We start from the raw sequence: 27595 nt of genomic DNA, 5'->3' as shown, positions 1-27595 counted from the left end.
TGGATGGCAATCCAGTGAGGGCTACTTGTAAATATCGTAAATAGACGAGTTAGTTAAGTAGCAGTGCCGAAGTGGGTCGGGTGTGGGTCAGGCATGATGCTGGATTTTCGGACCTAACTCCGGTTCGGATCCCACTTTACACTATTCACCTTGAACCAAACCACCATGATTTGATTATAAAAATAATTTAATTAAAAATTTTGGACAATTTCCCTATTCAAATTGCATCGTTATTTTTATAAGAGGAGGAGCCCAAAATAAATAAATAGATCATACTCCAAACTATTGTAGGGATTTAACACTAAGAATTTTTTTTTATTTTTAACTTCAATTTGGGAAGGGACCACAATTAGGTTGGATGGGAGACTAGCATGTGATATTTCAGTAAATTTAAACTACCAATAGGGAGTATGACGTTAAAATAAGATCGACTTTTTGACGTGCATCTATACGCGAATAGACCAAAAGAAAATTATGGCTGCTAATTACGGTCGGGAAGCCGGTCTAATTCACTGGAGTTGAACCGGGCTGGACTCGACTCGGACCAGACAGGATTTAAACGGTCCAGCCAAAATGTCGGGCCGGACCACCCGTTCCTGACCGGGTCAAACCAGGAGGGACTACGGACCACTCATCGGCGTGTGTCGTTTTGTATGCGGAGGCCCCAGACATGGACGCACTGGATGAGATCTAGAGATGAAGCGAACGGAGGATCTCGTTACCGCATAGAGAGTTGTTACGCGGGGGTTCGTAGGAAGAGATTTTCCGTTAAAGGTTGATAGGTATAGTGGGGCCGCTTCCGGTGGAGGAGGAGACACGCTTTAAAAACGTGCACCGCTTTTTCCTGACCGGTTGTGATCTAGAAGTGGGGGTAGAGGCTATCACGTGACCACGTGACAAGAGCCGTTATTTAAACAAGAGTTTAAATATTTTGATCTTTTTATAGTTTTTACCCTTTTTACTTGGGATAAGGATAGGCAGAAAAAATCTTTAGGACATCTCGTAATTATGAGTGGAAGCTGAAGAAGCTAGACCCCACAACCATTTTAAACGCCACCCTACATATGTAGTCTACTTATTTTCATGATTGGATTTGTCCAGGATGATGATAATAAGTTAATAAGAAAATAATCCCGTTTCTTCACTTAGAGAGAAGTCCAAAGAATGGATTGGTCATGGCTGAGTTCAGCTCCACTCCAGCTGTGTTAAGGATTGCCATATCCATATTGGCACTAGGCAAGACCAAGAACGCATTGCCTTCGAGTTTCTTGAATCCACATAGCTCTAGGAATTCTATCCCTCCTTTTAGGCTGCCCACTCTATCCTGTTGAGAACAAGGATGATGTGCTGAGAAGCAAGAACAGAACAAACTTTGATTAAATTTTACAACTTATTGATCTGCTTGATTACCTGGAATGTTGGATTACCTAGTCGGATCTTCCTAAATTTTTCCTCTTCAGGGTTCTTCACAACGTTTGCCACAATTCGAAGAAGCGTCTGAAATGCTCTCTTCACTTTGGGATCATCATCCTACCATATTGACCAATCATTCATTGTATCAGTTTACAGAACGCTTGAAGACTAATCGGAAAACAGCAAATATATTAGTAGTTAAGCTGAATTTTGAACTAGATATATAAATAAATCCTTAAGTGTATTGGTTTAACAAGCAGCAAGTCTAATGCTACTCTCTGGCAGCTAAATGATGTTCCGCAATTGGTGAAAGGTTTACCTTGTGATTCTTCTTTAGAGTTCGTAGACAGTCTCTGAATTGTGCTGCCCTTGTTGCAAGATTAACAGGTTGTCTCTGGGTTATAACAACACAAAAATGTTAATTCTCTCCAGGTATTATGATATAAAGTTAATCATGTTGTGATTTGATTCATATATCACGAAAGACCTCTTTCTCCACATGAGCTATTGTGGATCTTGCTGCTCCAGTATTGTCAGGTGGCAAACCAAGCTTTCTCCTTCTTTCTATCTGCATTTAAGGTTGACACAATCAAGGTCTTACGATCCAATTCTATGACAGATAAAAATAAAGGAGTGGAATTTGATTAGCTATTATTGAGATTTTTTTTGTCTAACAACATGCACAAATGAACGATGCTAGGCTTTTAAAAATTGCTGATAATGAAATTAAAAGGACCTTGTGTGATGTGTCCTTCTAAACTCACAAGAAAGTCAACTCATGCAACAAATAGAATGAAAGAGATGATCATGCTAAGCTTTGCAAATTTCCAGGAAACTGTAAGAAGTTTTCAGGACCTTATCCTCTGCTAAACGCTGACGTATTTTTTCTCTTGCTCTTTTCTCCTCCTCCTTTTCTTCTTTAACTGTTTCTAACATTCTGCACTAAGAAATGTATTAACAAAGATAGACTATCAGAACTACACTATCCAAATAAGGATATATTGAAATTGAATAACAACTAGGCAAAAAATATCAAAATAATTATTGTCCACAAGGAAAAGTATAAGATACTGACCTCTTTCTTCTATTGTCATCATCAATTCTCTTTGCCTCCATAATTTCTTTACCCGTTCGTATTCTCTCCTTCACAATGATAAGCAGGGAGTCAGAAGCACAAAAGCCATGCAGTCCGAAGTGTAAACCATGCAAATAAATACTGAAAAGAGTAGAAGGCATTTAGATAAGGTGGAATACCTTCTCTCTTTCACTTTCCAGTCTTCTGTTCTCTTCTAATTTCTTTTGCCTATCATGCTCCCTTCATGTTCATGCAAATGGTAGCCAATAGAAAGAAAATAATTCAGTAATTAATATATGTGTTATACTGTTATATGTATCATCAAGTTTTTATTTGTCCCAGAAAAAAGAAAATTAAAAGTTAGATGTTTCCAAGTTATTAAATATGATTGAAACATGGCATGGCAAGAAGATTGTTTTACAGTATATAAAGTATATCGTTCTTTAACAGCTTAATCTCATACAAATCAATTACTTCGCATGCTATCAGACATTCAGAGTAGAGGTTTTGAGGTCGAACCTTCACTAATTCGAGTAATTTCTAAGTCCCTGTATTGGGTCTACTGGGAGTCTGATCACAGATGTTGAGTTTAGAATATAAAGGGCATTATACATTGTTCTCCAATTATCTGTGCTTCTGACAGATCTAATTCTTAAAAGTGATTATTATTTATTTGTAGGCATTCTAGATAGTAACTTGGATCGCAAATAAAGGCAAACCGTAGCTGTTGGGCTTTGAGCTTCACTTCTTCTGGAAACGGAACTGAATTTTCACCTTCAACGACAACATTTATTGTCACCTGGAAGGGCATAATAAGCAGATCACCTTATCACTTGTCTCGTACAAGGTAAAATGTAAAGTTGCTTTGCAGGATCACCGTTATTATTTTAACCTAAATAACCTTGGTTGCAAAGTTTGTAATTAGTACATAAGAGAGAAACCAAAGACTATCTCAAAGCACTGGCATCCTAAATGAACAAGGAAAATTATCTAGGGATAATTTATAAATTCATCATTTCAGACAAACTTTTGCTGAGATAGTAATAGATAGACCTGAATCAAGAATAATTATAAGAAGATTAAGAAAAATTACCACATATCAGCTATTTATTTGGATCATTCATAAATGAAACGGTACCATGTCTCATCTATATATTTTTGTCTTGCATGGCTCCTAAAATAAGTATACTATGGCACCTCCTTTTTCTGAAGATGTGTGCTCCATTGATTTAATAAAACTACTTCTATAAATATAGAAGTATTTAAGATTGAATGAACCTAGTGATATCATATCTACTGATTATCAAATCTCAGATGTGTATGATAGGCCCAGATATGCTAGAAGAAAACATAAAAGTTAAGTTCATAAAACATTAAGAAGAAAATCTAAAGGTAGGTTTTCTTTTTTTGTTTTTTGTTCTTTAGAACATTATCATCCCTAACCTCATGCTTAACATATTACACTAACTTCTATTGCAGTTATTTTACTGATATTGGACAGTGATTATGCAGGACTTCATTGTAAGTATACAATCTATAAAAATGAAACAGAATAAGAAAATAAACTTTGTCCTGAATTATAGAGATCCATAAGTTAGTGGAACAAAAAAATCATTAAGTGTAACATACCAGTGGTTTCTGATCAATATCTGGATCATGCTCATGTTCCATAAGCCAATCTATGGCACTATCAATACTACGATTACCTGAGAAGAGCAATGCATGGAAAGAAGCTGATCTTGAGATGTTACTTAATTAAAATCTTACTTACTGAGAACAAGTAATATAACAATAGAAAGAAATATATTTTATTCCCCCAATCCCCATTCATCATTTAGAAGCATGACAACCCGTATAAAATTTCTTCACTCAAACTTGATGAAGAACCATTTGTTTGAACTACTCTGCCAAAGTCTTAAAGAGAATCATAGCAAAGTAATGCTCTATTTCAATGATATTTACATCTGCCAGAGAGAATGAACCATTTAACAGCTACTTCTTTAGAGTAACACAAGAAGATGATCATGATGGCTTCTGATTGAGGGAGTAACTTTTAAAGAAATACATGCTATTAAGACTTACCAGAAGAATGAAGTGCTCTAGTTGCACGAGCAGTTGGAAACCCCATTGATTCAAGTTCTTCAAGAATTCTTTTGTTAACTTCCAAGATCGCCATTTCTGACAAACATGATGCAACCAACTCACTACAACAATTACTATTACATTAATCAAGGGAAGCCTAAATCTCCTAATAATATCTCAAGATGCTAGTTCATTGTTCATGAAAGTTCATAAGAGTATCAAAAAGGCTTTATGATGCTTGACCAGGAAACTCGGGTCAAGTAAAGGAACAAAGTTGACAGACAAATGAAGTAGTAGCAATACCTAACTGAAAACAAAATTTTCGAGTTTCTTTTCCGTGAGCTGTTGAGCATGGAGCGATGTAAGATAATTTATATTTGAAGAATTCTCTCTATATTATTATTCATTTCAAGAAGAAACAAAACATCCATAACAAAAAGAAATCCATATTCATATCTCTCTGCTTTCACCCAACTCACCTTTCCCTATACATCTAGTATGTTATTAGGTCCAAATTTTAGATAAAAACCTAAAAATATTCGAATGCACTAAATTAGCTACAGAGAACCACAAAATCAATTACTTCTTCTGCCATCAAAATGCACAAATTGAAACAATATAATATGGCTCCGCTAACTATTCGTGCAAAAGGTTATGCTTGAAAAACCCACAAAAAATGCCTAGGAATTCAATAGAAAGAGAAGAAGAAAATTATGAAGGAGAAATATTTACTATTTCAAATTTACCAAGCTTGCAAGAAGGCTGTGGAATCCGAGCAAATGTGGCTCCTTGGGGCCTCCTTAAAGCTCTTTAAATGGAGCCTAAGACACAGAGAGAGAGAAGTATAATACTTTGCTTCTTGTTTACTTCATCCTTCTCCTTAGCTTACTTCATCCTTCTCCTTAGTTTACTTCATCCTTCTAAGTTTTTTTTTTTTTAGCTGTTGCCGCTTGCTATGCGGTATTTATACCTCCCTTTCCTGTTGGGTTTTTTGCATTTATAGTCGACTCTTTTTTAATCTAAGGGAAAGTCACAGTTCATTCACTTCCAATAATATATCAAGATAGCACGATATACATAATCTCTCTGCGTAGCCTATGCGTAATTCATCAAATCAAACCAAAAATAATCTATATATATATATATATATAGGGAGAACGATATCATAATAATAGTGTATAATTTGTTATTATTTCTTATATAACGAAGACGTTTCTAGAGACTGAGTAAAGGCTATTTTTTTATTCATCTCTTTTTTTTATTCTCTCGACTTCCTTCTAGTCGCCTCCGCCTTACTCGCGTCTCATGCCCTTCGAACCCGCCACCACCGCCGTCGCAACTATTAAGCTCCTTCTCATCCCCGCAGGCGGCGAGAAACCTGCGGTGATCACCGTCTCCGGGGACGGAGGAGTTGACCTCGGCGCCGTCGGCCGCGCCGTTGGACTCGAACCCTCCTCGGTCCGGCTCAACGGCTACTTCCTCAGCCGCGGCGCTGACCTCGTCTCGGGGCTCACGTGGGCTTCCCTCCTATCCTTCTTTTCCGCCCGTGGTCTCCCCAATGGCGTCTCCGGTGGCGACCCTATCGCCGTCCAGGGGAAACCAGCAGTTGTCTCAGGTCTGGACGACTGTGATTTGGTTTACTTCTTCTTTTTCTTATTTCTGCGTGAAAAAAATTATTTTTTGGGTATTTTGAAAGTTCTTATTGTTTTTCTGATGCCAGAGTATGCCTCTAGCTTTGCTTTTATTTGAGTTTCGACTCTTTGTATAGAAGTTGGTAGCGTTTTCCTAGTGCCCTAAAGCGTCTAGCTTGTAGATTTGACAGTGGGAAATATTGAGATCTTGCTAAACCAAACTGGAAGCAGTACGGTTAGTTTGAATAGTGACGTTTTTTAAGGTTTTTTTAATCACTCGTCACTTGTTATTTGATGAGGGAAATCAAAAGTGCAACGCTCTTTAGGGATTAGGCATTGGAAAATGTAATGCTATAACAGAGCTGATGGGTGTTAGGTGGATAATTTATAGTTTGCAAATGTAACTCAAGATTATGGAAGTATAAAGCATGTTGATAGAAGAAAGCAAAGAAAGGCAGTCCAGTCAAAGGAACAAAAGAGAATCTCTTGATATCTATAAATTACATGGTGATCTGAAAAAAAAAGAGAAAACAATAATCGAGTTGTACTTGTATGCCTCTACTTATGAACACATCGTATGACGTATGAACATTTAACCATGGCGGTTATGTTGGGAGCTTGTAACATTGATGCTTATGATATGATCCAAGAACTAAATGACTTACCTGACTTAATAGATGAAATCTTTGTATCTCCTTTCTGTCTTCCAAATCAATTAATGAATTCTTCGTTCCAACTAACTCCATTTATTTTCTCCTACTCACTCCAATGTTCAGGTATTCTCTTTGCTTTGCATCACAGGTTCTGGCTATTCTGTGATTTACATAGGTTCTAAACTATCTCAATAATCTGCTTTGACTTGCTTAGCATGATAGTAAAGTTCACGGCATTGTACCTTGTAGTGGTGAGTTACTACGGGGAACAACCTTTCCAGTAATAGAGATAAGTTTGTGCATGTCTTAGCTTTTTGGATACACTGGCTGGAGCCTCAAGCACTAGGGAATCTTTTCTGCTTCGTAAAAGACTAATGAAACATTGTTTTTATTAACTTAACTCTCGTGATTGAATATCCTGGAGATACTTTGAACTCATGATGTCGAGGAGATCCTCATGTTTTTTGTAAGCTGAAACATTTTCTTATGACATGTTCATTTGGTTTATCTCATATCAGCTCTCAATGTTGGATAGGAGGTTAGACTTTTCCTGTTCCGAGATATTGCGATACCATTGTACATATATATATGTCTGCTTTGAGAACTTCTGATCTGAATTTTAGTGCTCCTGTTTTGAATGTAGATCACCTCTCTTTCAAGCGCAAATGTTGTATAGAAAATGAAAGCCCTCTCAAAAGGAGCAGGATAACCGATAATGACTCAGCTTTCTTGGGAAGTGGGGATGGGCAACTGAGTGATTATGGCAACCTTTGTACCAAGAGGAGACACAGGCTGGAGGACAACAATCCTGCCAAGAAGAGGAAACTGGTTGGCTGCGACTTAGGTAACAAACCTAGCGAGCTATATTTGATCTTTAGTATAAGAGCATGCACTTAATAACATCTTCTTGTCAGGTTCTCTCAATGAAGCATCTAAATTGCCACCAGTTGCAAAAACAATATTCTCTTATAACTGCATCAGTGGCCGTGGAAAGCGTCCGAGAGAAGATGAGATGATCTCTGCTCTTTCTTGTAATGAGTCAGATAACGCCATCTTGCTAAAGTAATGGATATGAGCAGTGTTATATTGCATCATCTTAGACTGGACGTATGGATGGGATGAGTTCTGCTGTTGAAGAAGTTTGGAGATGGAAGTTGGGAAGAACGTAACAGTACTTCAAAAATCTTTGTATATTTGTAACTTTTACTTGCCATTCGTGACTAATATGTTATAGGGTGTTGGACTGTTGGTTAAGGTAGCAAAAGTACACGTTAATAAAATGTATTCCCGTAGATAATTTCTTTTTCTTTCTTGGTGGAAAGATTTTAGATTTCTTAAATACTTTTAAGCAAACAAGTTGTTCAATTGGCTAATTTAGCACACGAGTAACTTATTAGAGTGGTTCTTTACTACAGTAGCATTAATAAATGGGCTCCATGATACTGTTCTACCTTAAGACTTCACCGATTGGAATATGTTATTGTCTTCTGCCCTTTAATGCCTAAATAATAACACTGCCTTCAATCTCTTCAAATTTCTATTGAAAGATATGCTTGCAAACAAGTACCCATGTAAACAGATCAGTCAAATATTATTTTGTCAAACATTATAAATCATAACTATGGTTGCCTACAATTACTGTTCTTCCCACTTCAATGGATAGGAATGATGCAACCAGAGGACATACAAAATATTTGCATTTAGAGATCTGAAAGGCACAAGACGTCTCTGTAAGAATTTGCTTGAGAAACAGTATGCTACCGCTGGGGATGAAGCTTGAAAGATTGTCAACTCCACTAAAAGATTATCTATCTGAATGTGATCTGCTGTGATATCAGGGGTTAGGCATCAGCAACCAGTTATCAGTGGACAACCCTTTGGAATCAAAGACTTGGTCAAAACCAGCTCACTACCGCGAATTGTGTAATGTAATGCCTTAATGCATCATTAGTAGGTAATATATGAACATAGAGTAAAGCATGAATGACATTCCCAAATACAGTTTCAGGACCGCGTAAAAAAACTTGTTCATCTTCTATTCTTTAGATAATTGACAGTGGTGGTCCGTTACCAAAACATAGCGCTGCAGAGATCCATCAAGGCAAGGATGGAAGCATTACTTTGTCAAAGGAGAAGAAGCTGACCCGGCCATGATCAACATAACAGAATTTAAGGGGAATGCCGCTGCATTTCTTCTCAAGAGTTTCTACTTCTTTTCTAGAGGGTGGTTTGTCCCTGCAACAGAAATTGACAAAACAAGATGCCACTTACAGGGGTGTGGAATAAAGGGGGCAGTCATATATATCTTTTGCAAGCATATCCTTCAGTAGAAACTAGGAGGAGATTGAAGGTGATGCTATTATCTAGGCATTATAAGCAGAAAGACGAGAGCATATTCCAATTGGCAAAATTAAAAAGTACAATCAATGCAACATTTTCTTCCTAATCAAGTTGAGAGACTTAAGACAATTATCTTCAATAGAAGGTACTCTATTCACAAAATGCTAAGTAAAAAATCACTAGAATCAAGTACAAGAAAACAATTGGCCTATTGGCTATGGCTGTATTGTGCTTGAGCTGAACAGATTCCATAAGTTGCCTTCTTTTTCCAAACAAATAACCTTAGGAGTTGGAACACTCTATCCTTTCCTTACGCTTGGAACCTGAAGCTAGGATTAGAGAAAAGCACTGACGTTGATGAACTTTCTGAAGTTAGCTCTGAGGATCCTTTCTGTTCTGACAAGGATGCCTTACTATCTGAATTAATAGCTCATCTTCCCCTAATGTTGTTAACCTTCTTCTTAATGTCAAGTATTCACCCTACTTACATTGTGATAGATGCTTTGCTTACCAGCCTTTCTTGAGAAAAAAGTATGATCAGGTAGAAAGTCCAAAATATCTGAATGCTAGTTACTTAGGTAGTTTATGATAAGCATAATATGACGTACAACAGAGACCTTATGTACCATATTGAAATACTAAAGAAGACATTATGAAGAAAAGAAATCTTTTCCTGTAAGGGGAAAATCATATAGCCTTAGCAGTTTTAGATGTTCATACTTGCATCAAATAAAATTTAAGAGTTAAATACCATTACTCTGTAATTTCAAGTGGCAATGTATTACCTGAGTAGACAAAGAATGAAGCTTGGGTTGCCAGGGGAAGATTTTCTGAACTTGCTATTTGGTAGATAAATATCAAAAGCTGGATAAATTTCATCTATGTGCATGCCCTTGAGCAAATCCGTAATGACAATGTTGTCTTCCACCTCTCTATCTGAATTTTGATTGCTATTTTCTGTGCTTGGTAGAATACTAGAAACATGACAATTTTGTTTCATTGTCCAGGGAAGACCATGACGTCCAACAATGTAACCAAGTGATTTCAAATGCTTGTAAGCTTCAAAGAACTCCCAAGAGCACCCATACTTTCCTTCAGCAATCTTCTTGTAAATCTCTTCCATTCCAAAGTGTGTACCATTATCATCAAGGACTAATCCCCCCTTTTCTGCTAGAAATCTACAAGTGATTGCAAACCAGTTAGGCTCTGATTCTTATAGAGGCAAGAAGCAACACAGAACTTGTTCGATGTCTTATGTCATATGGCAAAAATAACCTAGTGTCTATTCCTAGAATAAATGAAAATAGATTCAATACTGAAGTCTGATGCTAAGTTGGTAGTAGAAAAACAAAACCACTTGTCTAATAAGCCACATGAACTGCTAACGTATTCTGATTTTGCAAACCTTGCTGCTAGTCACTCTAGGAAAATAAACTTTACTACTATTAACTTGTAATTAACGTTTACTTACATCAATCAAGCTGAGGAACAGTCAAGAGCAAGCTAACACTGTCCAATTTCTCTATCTCTTAGAAAGCTGAAAAGGAGAAATTTTGCGTACATGGTACAACAGCTGAGGAAGGAACATCTAGGAAAGAACTGTTCCACCCAAAGCTCAGTGTTTCATTCATAAAGAGACAAAATATATATTCCTATTATTCCTCGACTAATGAAAACAAAAATATTACATAAAATCTTGACGAGATATTGTAAACTATACACCAGAACGATTAGAATGTAAAAGAACAATAACCCAGAGGAAGAGAGCGTGATTTCATAATGCGAAATACGGCACTTTGAGGAAGGAATGTTACACATAAACGACTGAATTGAAAAGCTCCACCTCTAATCCGCATACATACACGATTTCTTCAATGTGGCAATAAAGCTTCCCATTCCTGACCACTCCGGTCGTGGTCCACATGCTGCCCTTCTTCTCTATAACCTCTCCCATCCCCATCTCGTCGATCCACCGAGCCCGCGACACCTCCTTCCTTCTCTTAATCAAGAACCAACGAAATAACCACAAAATCCCACGAAATAGAACCGAAAAGGATGGGCAGAGACACTGAGCTATACCTGAATTGGGGCCTGGAAGGAGACGGTTTGCTGATAGAAGAGCTCGACAGGAATGGATTCTGGTGGTGCTCTTCCGGGTCATCTTCCTCTCCTTCTTTTGGTTCTCTACCTCCTCTTCTTCCACCTCTTCTTCCTTCCACTGCTCCGTCCATCTCGGTAACGCCAAAAAGAGCCCTTTTGAGTTGGAACTCGGTAGAGTTGGGGCTGATTCATGTCTTCCAAGATCTAACTCCAGATTCGAGTTGAGGTTTTCTTTTTTTCTTAAAGATTTTTCACATAATGACTACGTTGTTCTTCAAAATATAATAATTGCTATTAAATTTTTCAATAGCTAAATCTAACTAATATCCTAACTAAAACACAACTTATTATTTTACACTCACATAAATTATTAAAAATATTTTAAAAGCTATATAATATTATACCCAACAATATAAGATAAACAACATATATCTTATTTTATTTAAGACAATAATTATTAATAAATATTTTACACCCTAGGGTTAAAAAGGGATATCTTAATTATTTACATCTGTTTATTAATTTAAATAATAATTCGTTAGGAATATTCAGTTAAAAATTAACTATAGTAATAAGTGTCAAAAAAAAAAAATAGTAACAATTCTGATGTTTAAAGAATGTAGTAGTAATTATCATATTTTAAAAATCAGTAACAAATATAAAAATCCTCTTTTTTTTTTCTAAAGAGAGAGAGAGAGAGAGAGAAAATAGTTCGATGTTTTTGATAATTTTTTCTAATAAAAAGGTAAGAATTGTTGAGAAGTGCTTCGGCCCTTGAACCTAAATTTTAGGGCCCATAAATACTGGTAGTCAGGCCCAGGATGGATATGTTTTAGATAAAAAAAAATGAGATATATAGCAGCACTACAGCAGCCATTATTTGTTTTACCTTGAGGGTTTTTTTTTTAATAAAATTTTTCCTTAAACAGATCCAAATAATAAATATTAGGAAAGTAGTAATGAGGTTATGCTTGAAACTACAACATTAAAAGGAAGCAAATTTTAAGTACATTAACCACACTAAAGAGGCTGGCTTCTTTGTCTCAGTAACTCATGCACCAATTCATTCAATAGTGCATGTGATACTTCTTTATCTTGTGCAAAAGGATCCAGAAGCAGGAATATTTGAAACAGATTTTTCGAACACTAGCAATCTGACAGCATGCCTTTCAAAGCTTGAAATGAAATTACAAGTTAGAATCAACATTTTTCCTACAGTTCAAACTTTTCTACACAAGCTTTGTGTTACCCATTCTTCTCAAAATGATTGCAAGATACAAGTGGGCAGAAGAAAACTTTTTCACAAAACAGAATCTACTGATGAATCTTGAATTAAAGAAATAGAGCGTTGCATTTAAACTGGGTGTCAGGATGTCAAGCAACTCGAACGCTGTTAAGGTGTGTGATGACTTATCCGGTGCCACAGATCGTAATGTCATCCACCGGAAGCAGCACCGACAGCACAAGTGATATCTTAAAGGCTACTGTTTACCATTGATCTAGGTTCTGGAATTCAATGCCAACAGTATCTTCTTCCTGGGGCCCTGGCAGTACATAAAGTTAACCATATGAGAAGATAAAGGTGAAGAAGCTAAATGCACCATGCACAAAGTTCATGAACAGTGCAGTAAATTTACATCATATAAACATACCAGGATTGATGAGTGAGAATGAACATAAAGAGTAGGCAGATATTAAGGATAAACTTGGGATTGATCAAATTAGTAGAAGAGGTGTACAACATATGAATCAAAAGTATACTAACCATAAAGTTGCTATATACAATATCTACTTCAGAATGTCAACTAGTAACTTTCTGGCCTGGCCTTTCTTGACTCTGTACCATGGGAATACCAAGAGAGGAAAAAGTAGGTTTATACTAGAAAGCTGACAGCCTACAATCAATAGCATGTGGTGGACCAAGGAGGACATACAAAACAAAGAGCTCTGGTAGAGATGGCTTTATAGTAGGATCCATCAGCATTAAAGAATTCAAGCAAAGTCACGGGTGTGCAAGTGAAGGACAAAAGCATAGGAAGATGAGGAGGGAGAACAAGAAGGCATATTGTCTGTGGACAAGCAGGAACTAGTCAAGCTCAAGGAGCAAACAAAACTCAAGCTTGGGTCGTACACAAGCTTACATTCGAGCAAAGTGATAAAAATTAATGGGCTCATTTGAAGAATTCCCTAAAGAATAAGGTCTCTTATTAATCTGTAATTGACAACAATCAAGCCGTCTTTTGAGATGTATGTCCCTATTGTGGAACAATTAATATATAATGTCAAACAGTATACTAATCCAACTGAACAGAAAAACTAGGTCAAGCTCAATCTCTATTCAATTTTCAAGCAATCTAACTTGGCGATCACTATCAATATCAGGTCAACTTCAAGCTGAAGACTAGCTGCACAAGGATGATTCACTCATTTAAAAGGCCTAGTTAATTTTGACCTAAGTGTGAGAATATTCATACAAAGTTCATAATTTATAATTTTATAGTATATAAATAATTTTTCATGTATGTGTATCACACAATGTCTATGATCCTTGGATTTTATTTGTTTGAGTTTAGGGACTCCCTTTGAACTGCTTCAGAGACTTCTAAACTGGTTTAGTAATCAAATATTTTTTCATTTTTTCATATCTAATTAAGTTTACTTTTCAAAAATTCAAGACTAAGAAATAAGACTGACTAATCGAGTTCAGAGCTTAGTCTCAAACCAAATAAAGCTTTGGGTCTTTGTGAATATATATAACAGCATTGCATTTATCCCAAAATCAGAAAAATGATCAGATATACAATCTATTAAAAACTTTGTTATCTCAACAACACTCCAAGAAAATGAAGGAACTTTCAACTTACCATTGGAATTCCTAGAGACTTTAAATCTGCATCCGTCATGTGCTTCAACGCAGTCATGTCAACCTACAAGAGATTTATTACCATTTGAAAGTCGATAAGCCAATATTTTTACAATGCAAAATGAGAGTATCTAGCAAACATACCTCTTCTGCCTGGAACGTTAATGTATACTTCTCCAGACCCAGAGAATTTAGTAGATTATCAACTGACAATTCAGCCTGGATAGCTCAACAATTAAATAAAGAAAAATACTAAAAGTCAAAAGGTATGAGATGTTGGATTCTTGGATTATAAGTATGTAGTTCAGCTTGGATCTCCAACCATTCTTTTGTGATTAATGAATTAATTAGCTACCATTGTCAAACAAAACGAGTGAAATTATATATATATATATATATATATATAAAACTACAGAAAAGATCAGAGGTCATAAGAATAATATAATTTAGAGGACATCTACCTTTTCCTGACCCTGCTTCCTAGAGGTAGTTGGAGCAGTGACATTCTTGGTGACTGGATTAGTAGCTTCCACAGGAGGGATTCTCTTTCCGGCAGGTTTAGCACTCTCTTGTATTGGCTTTGGTTTCAGTAATCCTGCATTTGCAGGCTGAGGGCGCATTGTGCCAGATAGCCTGTCACGAAGATCTTGCACACCTGATACCTTTCCAACTTGATAAGCCGGTTGTGAATCTTTTCTCTGGAACTTCACTCTAAGATCCCTGATGCCAACTTCAGCTTCTTCATGTAGAGTTAGAAAAGAAAAGAAAAAAGCATCAATTAGAAGGTTAAAGTTAGCAATCATTCAGTATTATTTGCATTTTACTACATTTATACTTGAAAATTGTGGTCCTCTGCTATCTGTATGAAGCTCATGCCTCCATGTACCATCATTTTGGCGGTACCTGTAAAATGACCTCTTAATCAGCTATGAAATTTGAGTCAATTCATAAAACCAAACACACTCAAGGCCATCATAGAGGGATCAGTCATGAACCAATTAAACCTGAAAAACAACCTAAAATACTCGTCACTCCGGATGTTGCATTTCTCCAAGAAACCTAAGTCTACCATGATGATTTCAAGTAACATAGATTCACTAACATTCGATAATTAAACATGGCTTAACATGTATTGCTAAACAAGTCAGCCATCAACTTCTTCCACTTTCTAATTAGATAATTTTTCACCCAAATCTGTAGTCATAAGCATGTATAATACCTAAATTAGTTTATCTTAAAATGCTCCAGCAAATCTCTCTCACTAATAAATTAGCTGTTAATATTCACATTGAACTTATAACAAAGTATATCAATAATCTTTTAACCAAAGTTTTCAGCCACAAGTCGTACCTACCAACTAGCAATGTAGCAACCCGCCAAGCTAAAAAGAAGAAGAAGAAGAAAAACACTAACCATAACGTTGAATTTTTTCATTTAAAACTTAAACAAACAGAAAACAGATAAAAGAACCCTATTTGGATACGACCCAGTTGCCATAACTCCATTATGCGCTCCTATCCCCCAATTTCCAAACTTAGAGCAAGCTTTCTTGCAATCAAACGAAGTTAAATCAAGCAACGTAAATAAACAACGGAAGGATCTAATTGCAGACAATGAGCTCGAAACCGAACCTTTTCGCGTCGTCCGACCTCATCCGGCCGAGATCATCGGAGATGCCACCATAAAGGCGATCTCTGATGGATCTTTTCGCCCCAGCGACAACTTTATCAGCATACATCTTGGATTCGTACCCTTAAACAAGCACCTAGGGCCGCGACAAGGCCCTCGAGGGTGGGAGGGAGGTAGGGTTTCTTTACGGAAGGAGGGATAAAGTAGGAATTACGATAAATGTTTCGGGTGTTTCTGGCATCTCAGAGTTACTGCACGGAGGTGCCTGGTGCCCTCTTCGGGTAGTTGATCCTCTGCAGGCCCAATTGCAGAAAATTACTACAACCCATATCTTTCTACGGTCGGCCCAACTTAGATAATTGGGCTGGGCCCACATAAAGCTTGATCCATATAACCATCAAACCTTCTTCTTTCCTTTTATTTTTCTCTCTTTTTCCTGAACTATTTTATATAACCTATTTATTTATTTCTTGTAACACTCCAAACCTCTACTATATAAAACTCCCAAATGTCTATTATGTTATTTTCTTTGTATATATTTATACTCTGACCTCATATTTTTTACAGGGAATATGAGATAATAAATGTTGAGGGGGAGTTAAAATATATATATATATATATATATATATATATATATATATATATAAATAAGATGATCTAAATAAAAATAAGTAATAATTTAAAGGGTTAAAGGGTAGGTAAGGTAACCCTTCTTTTTTATCTACTATTTAACTTTCTATTCACAATCAAGTAAAGTACATTTGAAGATTCCATAGACATCATCTTTGGTATTTTTAATGGCATCAAAAGAATTTAATGTCGGCAAACATCGACTTTCATTGATTGCCTTTTATTTTTATTTTGAAGAAAAAATTAGATGTCAGTTGGACAACATTAATCACATTTAATTTAATCAGGTAAGATAGTGAGAAAGTTCCCAAAGTTAAGCTTTAGATCTTGTAAGTTTAAATACTTCAAAAATAGGATTAAAAAAATATATTAATTACTATCTCCATTTTGGCCCACCATGCTCTCAGTGCCATTTTCATTAGATTAATTGTGCATTAAATGGACTTTGGACTCTTACGTCTGTGTCAAGTTATAAATTTCTTCTTGGTGCAAATGCCTCCCAATTGACAGATAATATGTTCTTCAGATGACTTTTTTAGCTACATAGTTTAACTGGAGAAATGATATCTCTGTGTGAGTTATCACATCAATTACTTAGGAATCTTATTTATATATTTATTCATCTATTCTGGTTCTATCATCAGTCAATGGTAGGATTATGGGTTCAATTTTCTACTTGAGTATCAAGATTAATATTTATTTTATTTATAGCTGTGATAGGTACTAGTTGCACTTGTAGATACTAATATATATATATATATATATCAGAGAAATCTTGTGAAAAATATTAATTAATTAAAATGCTACACTGTAAGGTTTTGTTTACTTATATTTTTCAAAATAAAATTCTTATTTTAAGAATACCTATTATCCTATTTATTTATATCTTAAAATAAAAATATAATAATTATTGTTGATGTGATATAAAGGAAAGAAAAGATAGATAAAATATGTTTTATTTTTATAAAAGCATTTGATGTGATAGATATTAAGAATAAATTAGTAATTAGATTAGTGTGTAGTATAATATATAATTTTAATAAATAAATTTATATTTTAAAATAAAGTTATTATAATATTTAGCTATTATTATTATTATTATTATTATTATTATTATGATACAATGAGTTGTTTTTGATAGCAAGAAAAAAAGTGAACAATGAGTGGTAAAGAAAGCAACAGGAGCTAAAGTGGCCCCCATCCATTATCACCCAAAACTCTCAATTATGAGCCAATCCAAGGTATCCAACCATATTTGGTCCTCATCAGAGTTGCAACTCTTCTATCAGACTAATACAACAAAAGAGAACGACATTATCACATATGCCCAAAAGACTAACACTAATCTCTTTCACACCTATGCAATCAAATTACCACAACAAAGCCATCAGCCATGATAATAAACAAGTTCCATAAAAGCTGGCAGTCTTCCATTCCATCTACCACTACCTACTCTATGAGTTTAAATTGTTTATCTTATTACAACTAATACTTTTCTTCTTCTTCTTTTTCTTTTTTTAATGGTTAGTAATATAGAACAAATAGCATTTTTATATTCTTTAGTTCTATGTATTAGTAGTGCCTTTAAATTTTGGACCGCATGGTAGTTGAGGTATTAGAATATAATGTTAAAGCATGTTGCTTCTAAAAGGAGGATAATGCTGAAACTTTTTGTCCTTTGTGGATTTTTTCTATCTCAACGTGGTATGAGAATTACTCATGTGCAGTATTAAGAGTCAGATGTGATATAATATATGTTTATTTGATATCTAATCACATTTTAGTTTTTGAATTAACGCTTTTTAAGATTTATATGGACTGGGTAACGCATCTTGAGCTCTTGTTAAATCTTGTTCCTTTGAGTTCTGCGGTAGAAGTTGTCTCTGCTACAGCTTTAAACTCCTTGCTTGTACGTCGGAGGACATCACTTGAAGACACTGTCAACCTTTCCAGAAGTAATTTCCAAGTTTCAATGGGTTACTGTGAGAAGAAAGAACCTTCCTCTCAGGTAGCTTTTCTCTGTCCCAGTCTTAAGAGCTAAAATAGAGAGAGAAAGGGAATAGTAACAAATATGTAGGAAGAAGCCGACGACTGACGAAGTCAAAGATGACCGGTGCCTCCGGTCAATCTCTCTCCTCTTCTTCTCTATCTTCCTTGACGTGTTGGGTATTTTTATCCGAACCCAAAGACGCGACCTTCCGCTACTTCCAAAGAGATTTCCTCCTTCTTCTTCTTTATAGTACTGCCGGCCGGATCAAGGGAGGAGGCGAGAGGAAGCCGGGGGTATCAGAAAGGAGACGCATTTATCTAATTGGTGAAGGACGGAAAAAGAAGAAATCCTTTCTGAGCTATTGAAGATATAAAATGGCAGTGAGTATTTTTGTTTATTAGATCATTTTGGTTGTGGGTTTTCTTTAATTTGTCAATCTATGTGCGGGAGATCGCAAAAATTGCATTTTTGGGCAGTCACGTTTTCAGAATTTATTAACTATGTGGTCGTCTTTAGTAGTTTTATGCTATCATCTTGTTTGAAGGAGATTGGTTAGAGTTTTAAGGTTCTGACATACGGGTATTTTGCTCTCCCTCCTTATGGACAGAAGGAATGGAAGGGGAATTCTGAAGGTTTTCGACAATTGAGCGTCCTGTGATGTCTATATTTTGTTTTCTGATAAAGTTCTAAGTATGAGTTTGTAAGGACTTTAGATTTTGTTTGGGGAATTGAAGAGTTTTTCAAGTTGTATCGGATGATTTTGGTACCTTTTTCTGTTGAGAATAAGCAGAGAGTTTTGTTGGTCTTTTCTGATATGATTTTGGTGAGATGCAATTTTTCAAAATATTGTAGTGGTCATTATGTCTATGTTTCTCCACATGGATAGTTATGTTTGTAACTGTTTGGATCTAGCTGCTATTTTCTTAGGAGGGATGATATCAAAGCAAAGGGTGTTGAAACTTTTAAGACATAATTTGAAGGATCTCAAGGATTTGGTTTGATAAATACATTTACTTTCTAGATGTAGATCTGGAGTTGCTTGATTTGCAGAGCAGAAGTACAATTTAAATGAATGAGAAAAGGGAAAGAAGGATCCAAGCAAATAAGATTTCTTTCATCAAATTCCAATAGATTATCTTTCTGTCAGATATTCTCGTCATGGAAATAATTCTTTCATGATAGTCTTAAGCGATGTGGTTCAGACCTTTCATGTTTAGAGTCTTTAGACTATTTTCCAGATCTATATGTCATCTCTAAAAACAAAACACCGTCGAGGAGCTCATAGAAGAGTTAGAACACCTAATAAATGTTTTTACATCATAAGCGGGTACTCAGAATAAAAAAACCTCAACCAGAGTTGGGTTATGGGTCAGTTGTAAGTGCAACTACAGTGCACAAGACATTGCTTGAATTTGTGTTCGATGTCTTTTTCTAGGAGTGATTTGTATACTTCTGTAGTCTAAAAGGTACTTTGGTTAGAGAGGGATTGATTAATACATTGTTCTTTCTTTCTTTTTCTCTTTCTTCAACTACTCTGGATACCTAATTGACATTTTGTTCCTCACAGTTCTTACTGAATGCTTTTGATGTTGCTAGAAGTAGAGATATGAGCAATGACCTTTGACTTGATTCTTTCAAAAATCAAAACAAGGCAAACTCCTCTTCTTTCCTCCATTGCATGTGTGACATGATTTTGTCCTTTTTACCAAATTCTTTTTTTTTAAAGGTAAATTAGCTTTGCAAGTTTACTGGATAAACCTTGTTATTGCATCATCAAGACTTGATAGAGTTTTGGCCATATCCATGCGAGACCGCATGATGCAAAAAGAGTGAGTTCTTTCAAGAATAGAGAGGAGGGAGAAGAACAAATAATCTCTGAAACATAAAAGGGTATGAAAATAAAAGGCTGTACCAGGATATAGTAGGATTGCCGAAGCAAGAAATGTTCAATCAATTTGCAGGAAATTTTAGGAAGATTGCTCATGACTTGGTTTAATAGGTGTGAGAAATAATTCATATTGAGCCTCACACAGTTTTCACATCAGATTTCTTAGTGTCTAATGAGGGAAACTAGAGATACCAATAATAGGTGCAATGTAGTTTCTTTAACACTGCTTTGAGCACTTTTATGATGGAAATAGACTTCACCTTGAATTCCACCTCTATATACATTGTATATCAGCAACCAGTTGTTGTAGAAATCTGCTCTACTTGCTTTTGTCTTTTGTCATTTTTGTTGATATGTAGAAGATGCTATTTTGGTGCTATTAATTAAGACAATAAAGAATTCACATTTCATTCATTGGTTGTGATATCAAGTTGATCTTCATTTGACTGCAGCAACATGCTCGTGTTCCAAAATTCGGTAATTGGGACAGTGATCGCAATGTTCCTTACACACAGTACTTTGACAATGCACGCAAGGGTAAAACTGGAGGGAAGCTAATTAACCCAAATGATCCTATTGAAAACCCAGAAGCATTTTCTACAGATCCAGATGTCCCAACGCCGAACGATGAGCGACGCACAAGCCGAGGAGATGACCATCATGATGTCATGGCTCGGCAGCGTTATGGAGATCGCCCAAATGCTGGTGATCAACAAAGGAAAGTAGGCAGAGCAGGTGGTGGATCTGACCGCAGTGTAGAGCATTCTCCCCTTCATCCCCACTACCAGGTGAGAGCTGCAAGTAAAGGTGGAGTGTCTTCTCCTTCTTGGGAAAGAAAGGGCCCTTCTGAAGGTAATTACGGACTTGGTTCTGGCACTCCAGGGAGATCCAGGATAAGGGCTGGTGGTCGAGGAGATGAAACAGTAAATACTCACCTTTCTGTCAATAAATTTGTGTTATCATATAAGCTTCTCTTGCTTGGGCATGCTGATGCATGATATTACTTTCTATATTGATAGCCTGAAAGAGGATCTGCTGTGCCTAAGTTCGGCGCATGGGATGAAAAAGATCCTTCATCAGCTGATGGATTCACCCATATATTCAATAAAGTGAGGGAGGAGAAACAGACTGGATCAGGAAAAGTTCCAAATATAACTAATGATGCAATATATGTCAATAATTCCAGGCAAGATGACAGTTACGAGACTTCGGTAAGTGCTTCTTTACTAGCGTGCACAGTAGGAAAGAGTTAACAATATAAACTAAATGGGTTTGTGCATATCATCACCAATAATTTTTTGGCCTTATTGTGTACACCTCTTTTGATATATCTGCAAATGGATTTGTACCTTTCAGTATATTTGCAAAACAACACCTCTCTTACTACCTTCAAGAGTATTAGACTATAAAAATTAAAAATCATTATTCAGCTTAAACTTTTAGAGTAATTGGTGCGTTATTATCATACTTTAGACTTATTATTCCAGCTGATCGCAACCAGGTAAGCTAACCATCAAGAACAAGTATCCACTTTAAGTCTTCTTTTCTGTTTCTTAGAATATCACCAAGACCGCAACCCCTACACCTTGCCTCCTTAGTAGTAATCACTTTTCACAGCTCTACTATCAGAAAAGATCAAAGAAAAAGGAACAAAGTTGATGCCAAATAGTTCTTCCTGAAAATTGAAATATCCAGATATTCTTCAATTCTCAAAATTATTCTATTTCCTTTGCAGAGCTGCTCATGCTTCGGTTGGTGCAGAAAGTGATGGCTGCTGCTGAAGAGTGTCGGAATCATCGGGTTTGTAAATATCTTAATAAGGATATTTATGCCATGAATCTCTCCTTGGCAACGGGATGCTTTCCCCTGCTATGTCTCCATTAAATCTGCTGTCCTGAGTCCTGACTGATATTTTTTATGGCTACATCCAGAATACTCGGAATTATTATTCTCTTATATTACACTCTTTTGTTTGTGACCAGAATGATACAGTGATCGCAAATTCTTTGATGTTTATTTTGCATTCAGTGACCTTAATATTTGGAGTGTGCAATGTCAATGGCTGCAGCTGTTAAAATTTATTCCCCTTTCTGTTCTTGGCCAAGCTACTGTCGATATCTAAATGGTCTGGTCTGGTCTTATGATCATCACCTTTATCTTGAGTCATATAAAGAAGCTACCAAATTGGCTTATGAAATTAAAATTAAAATGAAGTGCTACTGCTGGTCTAGGAAGGATCCCTTTATTTATTTTAACTATAAAAAATATCCGAAATATCCATTTTATTAGTTATCCACTAGATTTTTCATAATTTAGGAGGTCTAATATGCACTGAAAAGAAAATTTTCATGTGAAGATAAGAAGGGTCTTAATATAATTATCTCTATAATTAACGTCACTCATTGTAATAGGATGGTCTTTAAGATATATATATAGCTTTCTAATCATGGTTGACTTAGACCCTGGGGGGTTGACTTTAAGATTGGCGATGGCGAGAATCGGACGGTTAAAAATTAGTCGCATTTCCGTTACGGACGAAATGGAATTTTTTTCCCACTCATATAATATATATCATATATGCAATATGTGTTCCTCCCTCTCGCTTCTCTTCTCTTCTCCTCTTCTCCCCCTCTCTCGCGCACACACACCTTCTCTTACTCCTTCGATTGCGTTCGCTATCCGTTAAAGACAAAAGGCTGCTCGGGTCTCTCCCTACTCAATCCTTGTTCCGGTGCGTTTACTCGGTCCTTTCCCTCATCTTATGATCAAAATTTTGCATTTTTTTTTTTGGCGATCATTTCTTCATTTTATTTGTTTTTTGTTTTCCCGCTTTTGTTGATTCCGGTTTTGAAAGAATGTCTCTTCTTTCCTGGAGAGGAATTGGACTCTTTTAGTGGTAATCTCTGACGTTTCTATTGTCTATTGTTTTTTTTTTCCCTCCTCTGATCCTTCTTCGGGGAAAGAAAAAGGAAATTTATTCATGGGAATTGTTTTAGTGAGACTTTTGATTCGGTTATCTGTTATATGATCCCGTAGATTGTGGTAAATGTTGAAGAATATTGAATCTTTAACGCTAATTGGGAGGAAAGAATTGCAACTTGTGTTCGTTCTTGTTGCTACAGTTGTGGAGTTGAGTAAAGGCAATTAGGGTTGAATATATCATGAGCACACTTGGGGGAGTGAGAGAATAATCAAAGAGGCACGCCAGGGGAAGATTGTGAGGTAAAGATGGTTCCTAATTGGGACCTGAATTATTCTCCTGACAGCCATAAGGGGACTCCGGATTCTGCAAATGAGTTGGCCTCTGAAGGAGATTCTGGTTCTGAGCATGTGGCATTGCCACCTTCCAATCTGGGATTAAGTAGCTCGCCAATCGATGTAGAATCTATTGAGGAAGAAGTTGAAGTGCTGTCCCACTCAAGAGGGGTTCCACAAGTTTGTTCCTTATTCCCTGGCTTTGTTGATCTTATTCTAGATGCATTTGGATTTGATCTTAGGCTCTGCACAAAGTGTAGCATATTACATGCATGTTTTTGTTGTTCAAATCCAATCTAGCAACTCTGTTCAGTTGATAATTTCTCCTTCCATAATCAAATTAGTATTACTATAAATTTAGAACAGTCTTCCCCATATGATTACTTTGTTAATCCTGAGTTGTTTTTTCCGTATTTCTTGAATAATAATGTCCTTCACTTACCTTTTATCTTCAGACAAGGAGCCGAACAGGGAGAAGCCAACCCACGACAGTCATCTTAGATGACGACTTGGAGACAAATCCGAGACAACCAGGTTAGTCTACATCTTGGATTTCCATTACCTGAAGAAGAACAGTAGCTCCCGAAATAGTTTTGGATTCAAAGCATCTTGGAATTGCATCAAACAATGTTTAGCTTCTTTGTATATCTAGCTTGCAAACTTGGAAGTTTTGTTAATTTTGGATACTTGTAGTGGTAAGTGTCGTCGGCATTAGTGCATAGAGAATTTTATTGGACTTGTCATCAGGTTTCCTATATGTATGTACGTATGTTCATATGCAGTGTAGAGAATTTATGTAATTTTGCAATTCGGCCCCCTTAATTTATGTCATCTGGCTATTTGGCCCCCGTTTAATCTCTGATTAACTCTACTTGGGCCCATCTATTGTCATATCTAACAGTTAACATTGCATAACATTAGGTTCTATAAATAAGAAATGTGGGAATTTTATAAAATGATAGTATATATGGAAGGTTTCATATTAAATAAAAGATACTGAAATCTCTCTAGTTTGCCTTTTTTCTGATTATTTTTCTAAAAGAAATAAGAGAACTTGACAAGAAGATTGGATATAATCTAATCCGTCCCACTCTTGTTCTGTAGTTCATCTCACCAATTTTGCTATTTTACAATTAAGAAAATAAAAAACAAGCAAATTGATTAATCTCAATTCTTAATTTCTTATATGTAAGTGTTATCTCTCTCTCATTTTAATCCATCACCCCTTTATTTTCTAATGTTTTAGCATCTAATTTGATTACGATGGTAAATTACTTGGTATAACATTATTTATATTTTCTTAATTATTATGAAAATTATTGCTTTTATTGAATTTGCAATTTTTATTTCTTTTGATTCAACTCCAAAAGATGGAGCATCCGAATTTAAAATTTTGATACAACTTTAAATTAAAATTTTCTTAAAGTTTGCATGTTCTTTTTATGTATTTTTTCCCCCTTAGAGTTTGCATCTTTCTATCTTCCATGATTAGACTTTGCATCTTTCTATCTTCCATGATTGCTCCCCACCCCATTGAAAAATCCTAGCTCCACCACTGTTCATATGTGTGAAGTTGGAAGAAGAACATTAGGATTATTGTAGACATGCTTTATGGGCACAAAATTGGACAGCTAGTATATATTGTGGGGCTCTATAGCTTCTTTGCAGGTTCTGTTGCCTGATAGTGTTTTGGTTGGGAGTTTGCTGCAACTTCCATAGGTTGATATTAGCCTATTAGGTTGATAGGTGATCGCAAATTTCTGTATGTTCTATTGGTTGTGCTCTAGCAATTCTATTATGTGGACAAGACTTTCACGGTGATGAGGACATGAGGGCCTCAGTTCTTTATCAGTTTGCTTGAGATTGATCAGTTCTGATGGCAACAAGTTATAACAAAAAGTAGTGGAAGTTTTAAACCTTTGCAGATAGAAATCTGCATGCAAAGTACATTGTCCACTTGGCATCATTTGAAAATCCTATAGTAATAAACAGTGTATGTCTGAGCACAATTTTGCCTGCATCACTAAAGCTGCATGTGCAGCTCTCTGAAGTACATAAGCAGTTTAAGCCAATGGAATGATCATACAACGGAGCATGGCCTATACATGGAATAGTAATTTTTGCTGCACAATCCAGTGAAATCCGTGCTTTTTAAATATGCTATTATGCAAAGATTATGTCACTATTTAGCAGACTTAATTCCTTATAATGGCATTTGAAAATAGTATTAGCTGATTTTGGTTAGCTCCAATAATGTCTGGATGAAAATATTGTATGGTTTTAGTAGCTTTAGTTTCTTCTATTTTATTTTTTTATTTGACATCTTAGTTGGACTTATATTTGACAAAGTGGGTATTTGGAATATCAACTAAATCTAGCTGAATTTGACCGGCGGTTTACATTCCAAACTTGCATTAGCTAGAGATGCCATTCTTTGCATCTACATATTGATGAAGAACTTTAATGGCTCTGTATTTAGGAGTATAGTTAAACAGCATATTTTCTGAGATGGCAGAGGCCTAAATTTCAAGCTTGACGCTTGACCTCTGGCTTGGACATCCTTTTTATGAAATATGCACTATGTATATGAATTCTCTGTTGATAATGAGCACTGTCGTATTAATCATTTGTATTGTATCATATTGATATTCATAATTTTTTCCTTTTACAAATGTCGCTAATGCCTGTTTATATCTACTAGCATTTGCTGATAGTGTTGTTACTGATCATCTATATTGTATCACATCTTCAAACACTCGTTGTTTTCTCTTAGGTGTCTCTACTGAGGAACCTGTGACCACATTATCTCTAGGCGCTTATGGGCAGCATGAAACGGTTCCATCAAATAAGATCTTAATAGATTGTGATGAAGATGACAGTTCTAAGGTAACAATTTTACTTTTATCTTTGATAAGTTATATTATGTTTGTGGAATAGAAAACTGAAACTAGCAAATTTAGATCTGAAATGGCCAAAACTGATCTTTACTCCTAAGGTCTCATTACTCTGAAACGGGACTGAACCACAATTGATATTTTTCCAATTACAACTGATGTTTAACCGATGGGTCTGGATAGATAAGACTATCTTCCTACAGACTTGTGAGCTACATTGGTTCAGGTTAATTACAGTCAAGCCTGAAAAGCTAAAGTTTGGTATTCAGTTGGATCAGGATGGGTCATTTGACACAGTCAGGACACGGATGCTGACCTGAAGCTGATCAACATGCTGGCACTCTAATCTACACTTCAATTTATAGCCTCTTTGCTTCACTTCTTGTTGATATCTGCTTTATTAGTATTGTAACGTGACTCTACATTACCGAGGACTTGAGTGAATGTAGTTCTCTGCTAACATTCTCTAAAAATTGTTTCTTTATGAAACAAATCCATCTCTGATACTGGCTTTATTTAGTTATTATGCTCTTGGCACCTAAAGGATTTAATCCTTTGCTGCAGTGTTTTGCTTCGAATTCTAATCCTTCCATGATTGATGATGGCAGGGAAAGAGTGTGATGGAAACTGACACAGGGCCTATTAGGTTAGTTTTGGAAGAACCCTCCTTTACCTGCCCTGTCTGTAAGAACAAATTGGTGGCGGCATCATCAACTATCTGTGGCCATATTTTTTGTGAAAGCTGCATCACGGCTTCCATTAAGACTCAGAAGAAATGCCCCACTTGTAGAAGAAAGCTAAGGAAGAACAGTGTCCACAGGGTGTACCTCCCTCTAACCAACTGAGGTGGGCATTGGTCATTTATTTTCTTTCTGGATCTTATAACTATTCTGAGTCCCATTTACATTCATTCTTTTTCTTTTTTATTCTCTTTGTGAACAGCCCTTTTAATCAATCCAACAAGCAATGTTGTTGTATATGGTTCAAATTCATCTTGTGGCTCTCTTGCTGATTGATTTCTTTTCTTGGAGAGAGAGAGAGAGAGAGAGAGAGAGAGAGAGATCTTGCTGATTGATTAGAATGGCATTATATGGCAGAGATATGATTACTAGCATTGGTAGATGGCCTTGAGCATTAGGGTGTAATCGAGTA

At 36.0% G+C, this 27595-nt stretch overlaps 6 protein-coding genes across 13 annotated transcripts; 3 read left to right on the top strand and 3 right to left on the bottom strand.

Annotated features, from left to right (window-relative positions):
- Positions 1–1016: 1016 nt before the first annotated feature.
- On the bottom strand, positions 1017–5453 carry LOC140774427 (uncharacterized). Of its 2 annotated transcripts, none has more exons than XM_073117427.1 (11): positions 5303–5453; positions 4571–4666; positions 4118–4194; positions 3214–3287; positions 2668–2728; positions 2489–2556; positions 2269–2350; positions 1901–1981; positions 1733–1807; positions 1411–1530; positions 1017–1324 (listed from the first exon to the last, which is right to left on the bottom strand). In XM_073117427.1, exons 2-11 carry the CDS (start codon positions 4662–4664, stop codon positions 1142–1144), a joined length of 915 nt encoding a protein of 304 aa, XP_072973528.1. In that variant the 5' UTR covers positions 4665–4666; positions 5303–5453; the 3' UTR covers positions 1017–1141. The 2 variants fall into 2 exon arrangements, with proteins under 2 accessions (XP_072973528.1, XP_072973527.1); XM_073117426.1 differs by having other exon boundaries at positions 1018–1324; positions 3208–3287.
- Positions 5454–5814: 361 nt separating this feature from the next.
- LOC140774100 (uncharacterized) lies at positions 5815–8184 on the top strand. Its single transcript, XM_073116956.1, has 3 exons — positions 5815–6185; positions 7498–7698; positions 7769–8184. Exons 1-3 carry the CDS (start codon positions 5876–5878, stop codon positions 7918–7920), a joined length of 663 nt encoding a protein of 220 aa, XP_072973057.1. The 5' UTR covers positions 5815–5875; the 3' UTR covers positions 7921–8184.
- A 216-nt stretch (positions 8185–8400) lies between these two features.
- Positions 8401–11534, bottom strand: LOC140773802 (uncharacterized). Of its 4 annotated transcripts, none has more exons than XM_073116552.1 (4): positions 11274–11533; positions 11009–11188; positions 9980–10372; positions 8401–9089 (listed from the first exon to the last, which is right to left on the bottom strand). In XM_073116552.1, exons 1-4 carry the CDS (start codon positions 11423–11425, stop codon positions 8951–8953), a joined length of 864 nt encoding a protein of 287 aa, XP_072972653.1. In that variant the 5' UTR covers positions 11426–11533; the 3' UTR covers positions 8401–8950. The 4 variants fall into 4 exon arrangements, with proteins under 4 accessions (XP_072972653.1, XP_072972652.1, XP_072972655.1 ...); XM_073116551.1 differs by having other exon boundaries at positions 11009–11193; positions 11274–11408; XM_073116553.1 differs by having other exon boundaries at positions 8402–9089; positions 11057–11188; positions 11274–11531.
- An 872-nt stretch (positions 11535–12406) lies between these two features.
- LOC140773795 (uncharacterized) lies at positions 12407–16009 on the bottom strand. Of its 2 annotated transcripts, none has more exons than XM_073116543.1 (6): positions 15789–16009; positions 14993–15060; positions 14619–14893; positions 14302–14376; positions 14159–14221; positions 12407–12838 (listed from the first exon to the last, which is right to left on the bottom strand). In XM_073116543.1, the coding sequence occupies exons 1-6, from the start codon at positions 15893–15895 to the stop codon at positions 12794–12796; spliced, it is 633 nt and encodes a 210-aa protein (XP_072972644.1). In that variant the 5' UTR covers positions 15896–16009; the 3' UTR covers positions 12407–12793. The 2 variants fall into 2 exon arrangements, with proteins under 2 accessions (XP_072972644.1, XP_072972643.1); XM_073116542.1 differs by having other exon boundaries at positions 14619–14896; positions 15789–16005.
- A 2400-nt stretch (positions 16010–18409) lies between these two features.
- LOC140773653 (RPM1-interacting protein 4-like) lies at positions 18410–22374 on the top strand. The gene is made up of 4 exons (XM_073116331.1): positions 18410–18786; positions 20747–21217; positions 21314–21505; positions 22030–22374. Exons 1-4 carry the CDS (start codon positions 18781–18783, stop codon positions 22060–22062), a joined length of 702 nt encoding a protein of 233 aa, XP_072972432.1. The 5' UTR covers positions 18410–18780; the 3' UTR covers positions 22063–22374.
- A 498-nt stretch (positions 22375–22872) lies between these two features.
- Positions 22873–27420, top strand: LOC140773654 (uncharacterized). 3 transcript variants are annotated; one of them, XM_073116333.1, is made up of 6 exons: positions 22873–23025; positions 23417–23729; positions 24005–24083; positions 26323–26435; positions 27052–27289; positions 27386–27420. In XM_073116333.1, exons 2-5 carry the CDS (start codon positions 23523–23525, stop codon positions 27286–27288), a joined length of 636 nt encoding a protein of 211 aa, XP_072972434.1. In that variant the 5' UTR covers positions 22873–23025; positions 23417–23522; the 3' UTR covers position 27289; positions 27386–27420. The 3 variants fall into 3 exon arrangements, with proteins under 3 accessions (XP_072972434.1, XP_072972433.1, XP_072972437.1); XM_073116332.1 differs by having other exon boundaries at positions 27052–27420; XM_073116336.1 differs by lacking the exon at positions 22873–23025 and having other exon boundaries at positions 23034–23729; positions 27052–27420.
- The last annotated feature ends 175 nt before the right edge of the window (positions 27421–27595 follow it).

This window comes from Typha angustifolia, chromosome 13, assembly GCF_048772165.1.
Source record: "Typha angustifolia cultivar Huaian chromosome 13, ASM4877216v1, whole genome shotgun sequence".
In the NCBI taxonomy this organism is placed as follows: Eukaryota; Viridiplantae; Streptophyta; class Magnoliopsida; order Poales; family Typhaceae; genus Typha; species Typha angustifolia.
Note: the sequence above shows the minus strand (reverse complement) of the source record. Positions and strands in the feature narration are given on the sequence as shown.

Coding starts and splice junctions, on each gene's coding strand:
- LOC140774427 (XM_073117426.1), bottom strand. CDS start 4,664: ATGGCGATCTTGGAAGTTAACAAAAGAATTCTTGAAGAACTTGAATCA. Junction 2,729..3,207: donor CTCAAAGCCCAACAGCTACG/GTTTGCCTTTAT, acceptor ATGAACATGAAG/GGAGCATGATAGGCAAAAGA. Junction 2,351..2,488: donor GATGACAATAGAAGAAAGAG/GTCAGTATCTTA, acceptor TTCTTAGTGCAG/AATGTTAGAAACAGTTAAAG.
- LOC140774100 (XM_073116956.1), top strand. CDS start 5,876: ATGCCCTTCGAACCCGCCACCACCGCCGTCGCAACTATTAAGCTCCTT. Junction 6,186..7,497: donor GAAACCAGCAGTTGTCTCAG/GTCTGGACGACT, acceptor TTTTGAATGTAG/ATCACCTCTCTTTCAAGCGC. Junction 7,699..7,768: donor ACTGGTTGGCTGCGACTTAG/GTAACAAACCTA, acceptor TCTTCTTGTCAG/GTTCTCTCAATGAAGCATCT.
- LOC140773802 (XM_073116552.1), bottom strand. CDS start 11,425: ATGGACGGAGCAGTGGAAGGAAGAAGAGGTGGAAGAAGAGGAGGTAGA. Junction 11,189..11,273: donor CCTTCCAGGCCCCAATTCAG/GTATAGCTCAGT, acceptor GATTAAGAGAAG/GAAGGAGGTGTCGCGGGCTC. Junction 9,090..9,979: donor TTCATTCTTTGTCTACTCAG/GTAATACATTGC, acceptor TTTCTGTTGCAG/GGACAAACCACCCTCTAGAA.
- LOC140773795 (XM_073116542.1), bottom strand. CDS start 15,895: ATGTATGCTGATAAAGTTGTCGCTGGGGCGAAAAGATCCATCAGAGAT. Junction 15,061..15,788: donor AGGTCGGACGACGCGAAAAG/GTTCGGTTTCGA, acceptor GTCATTTTACAG/GTACCGCCAAAATGATGGTA. Junction 12,839..14,158: donor AGTCTCTAGGAATTCCAATG/GTAAGTTGAAAG, acceptor ATGTACTGCCAG/GGCCCCAGGAAGAAGATACT.
- LOC140773653 (XM_073116331.1), top strand. Junction 21,218..21,313: donor GTGGTCGAGGAGATGAAACA/GTAAATACTCAC, acceptor CTATATTGATAG/CCTGAAAGAGGATCTGCTGT. Junction 21,506..22,029: donor ATGACAGTTACGAGACTTCG/GTAAGTGCTTCT, acceptor TTTCCTTTGCAG/AGCTGCTCATGCTTCGGTTG.
- LOC140773654 (XM_073116333.1), top strand. CDS start 23,523: ATGGTTCCTAATTGGGACCTGAATTATTCTCCTGACAGCCATAAGGGG. Junction 23,730..24,004: donor ACTCAAGAGGGGTTCCACAA/GTTTGTTCCTTA, acceptor TTTTATCTTCAG/ACAAGGAGCCGAACAGGGAG. Junction 24,084..26,322: donor GACAAATCCGAGACAACCAG/GTTAGTCTACAT, acceptor GTTTTCTCTTAG/GTGTCTCTACTGAGGAACCT.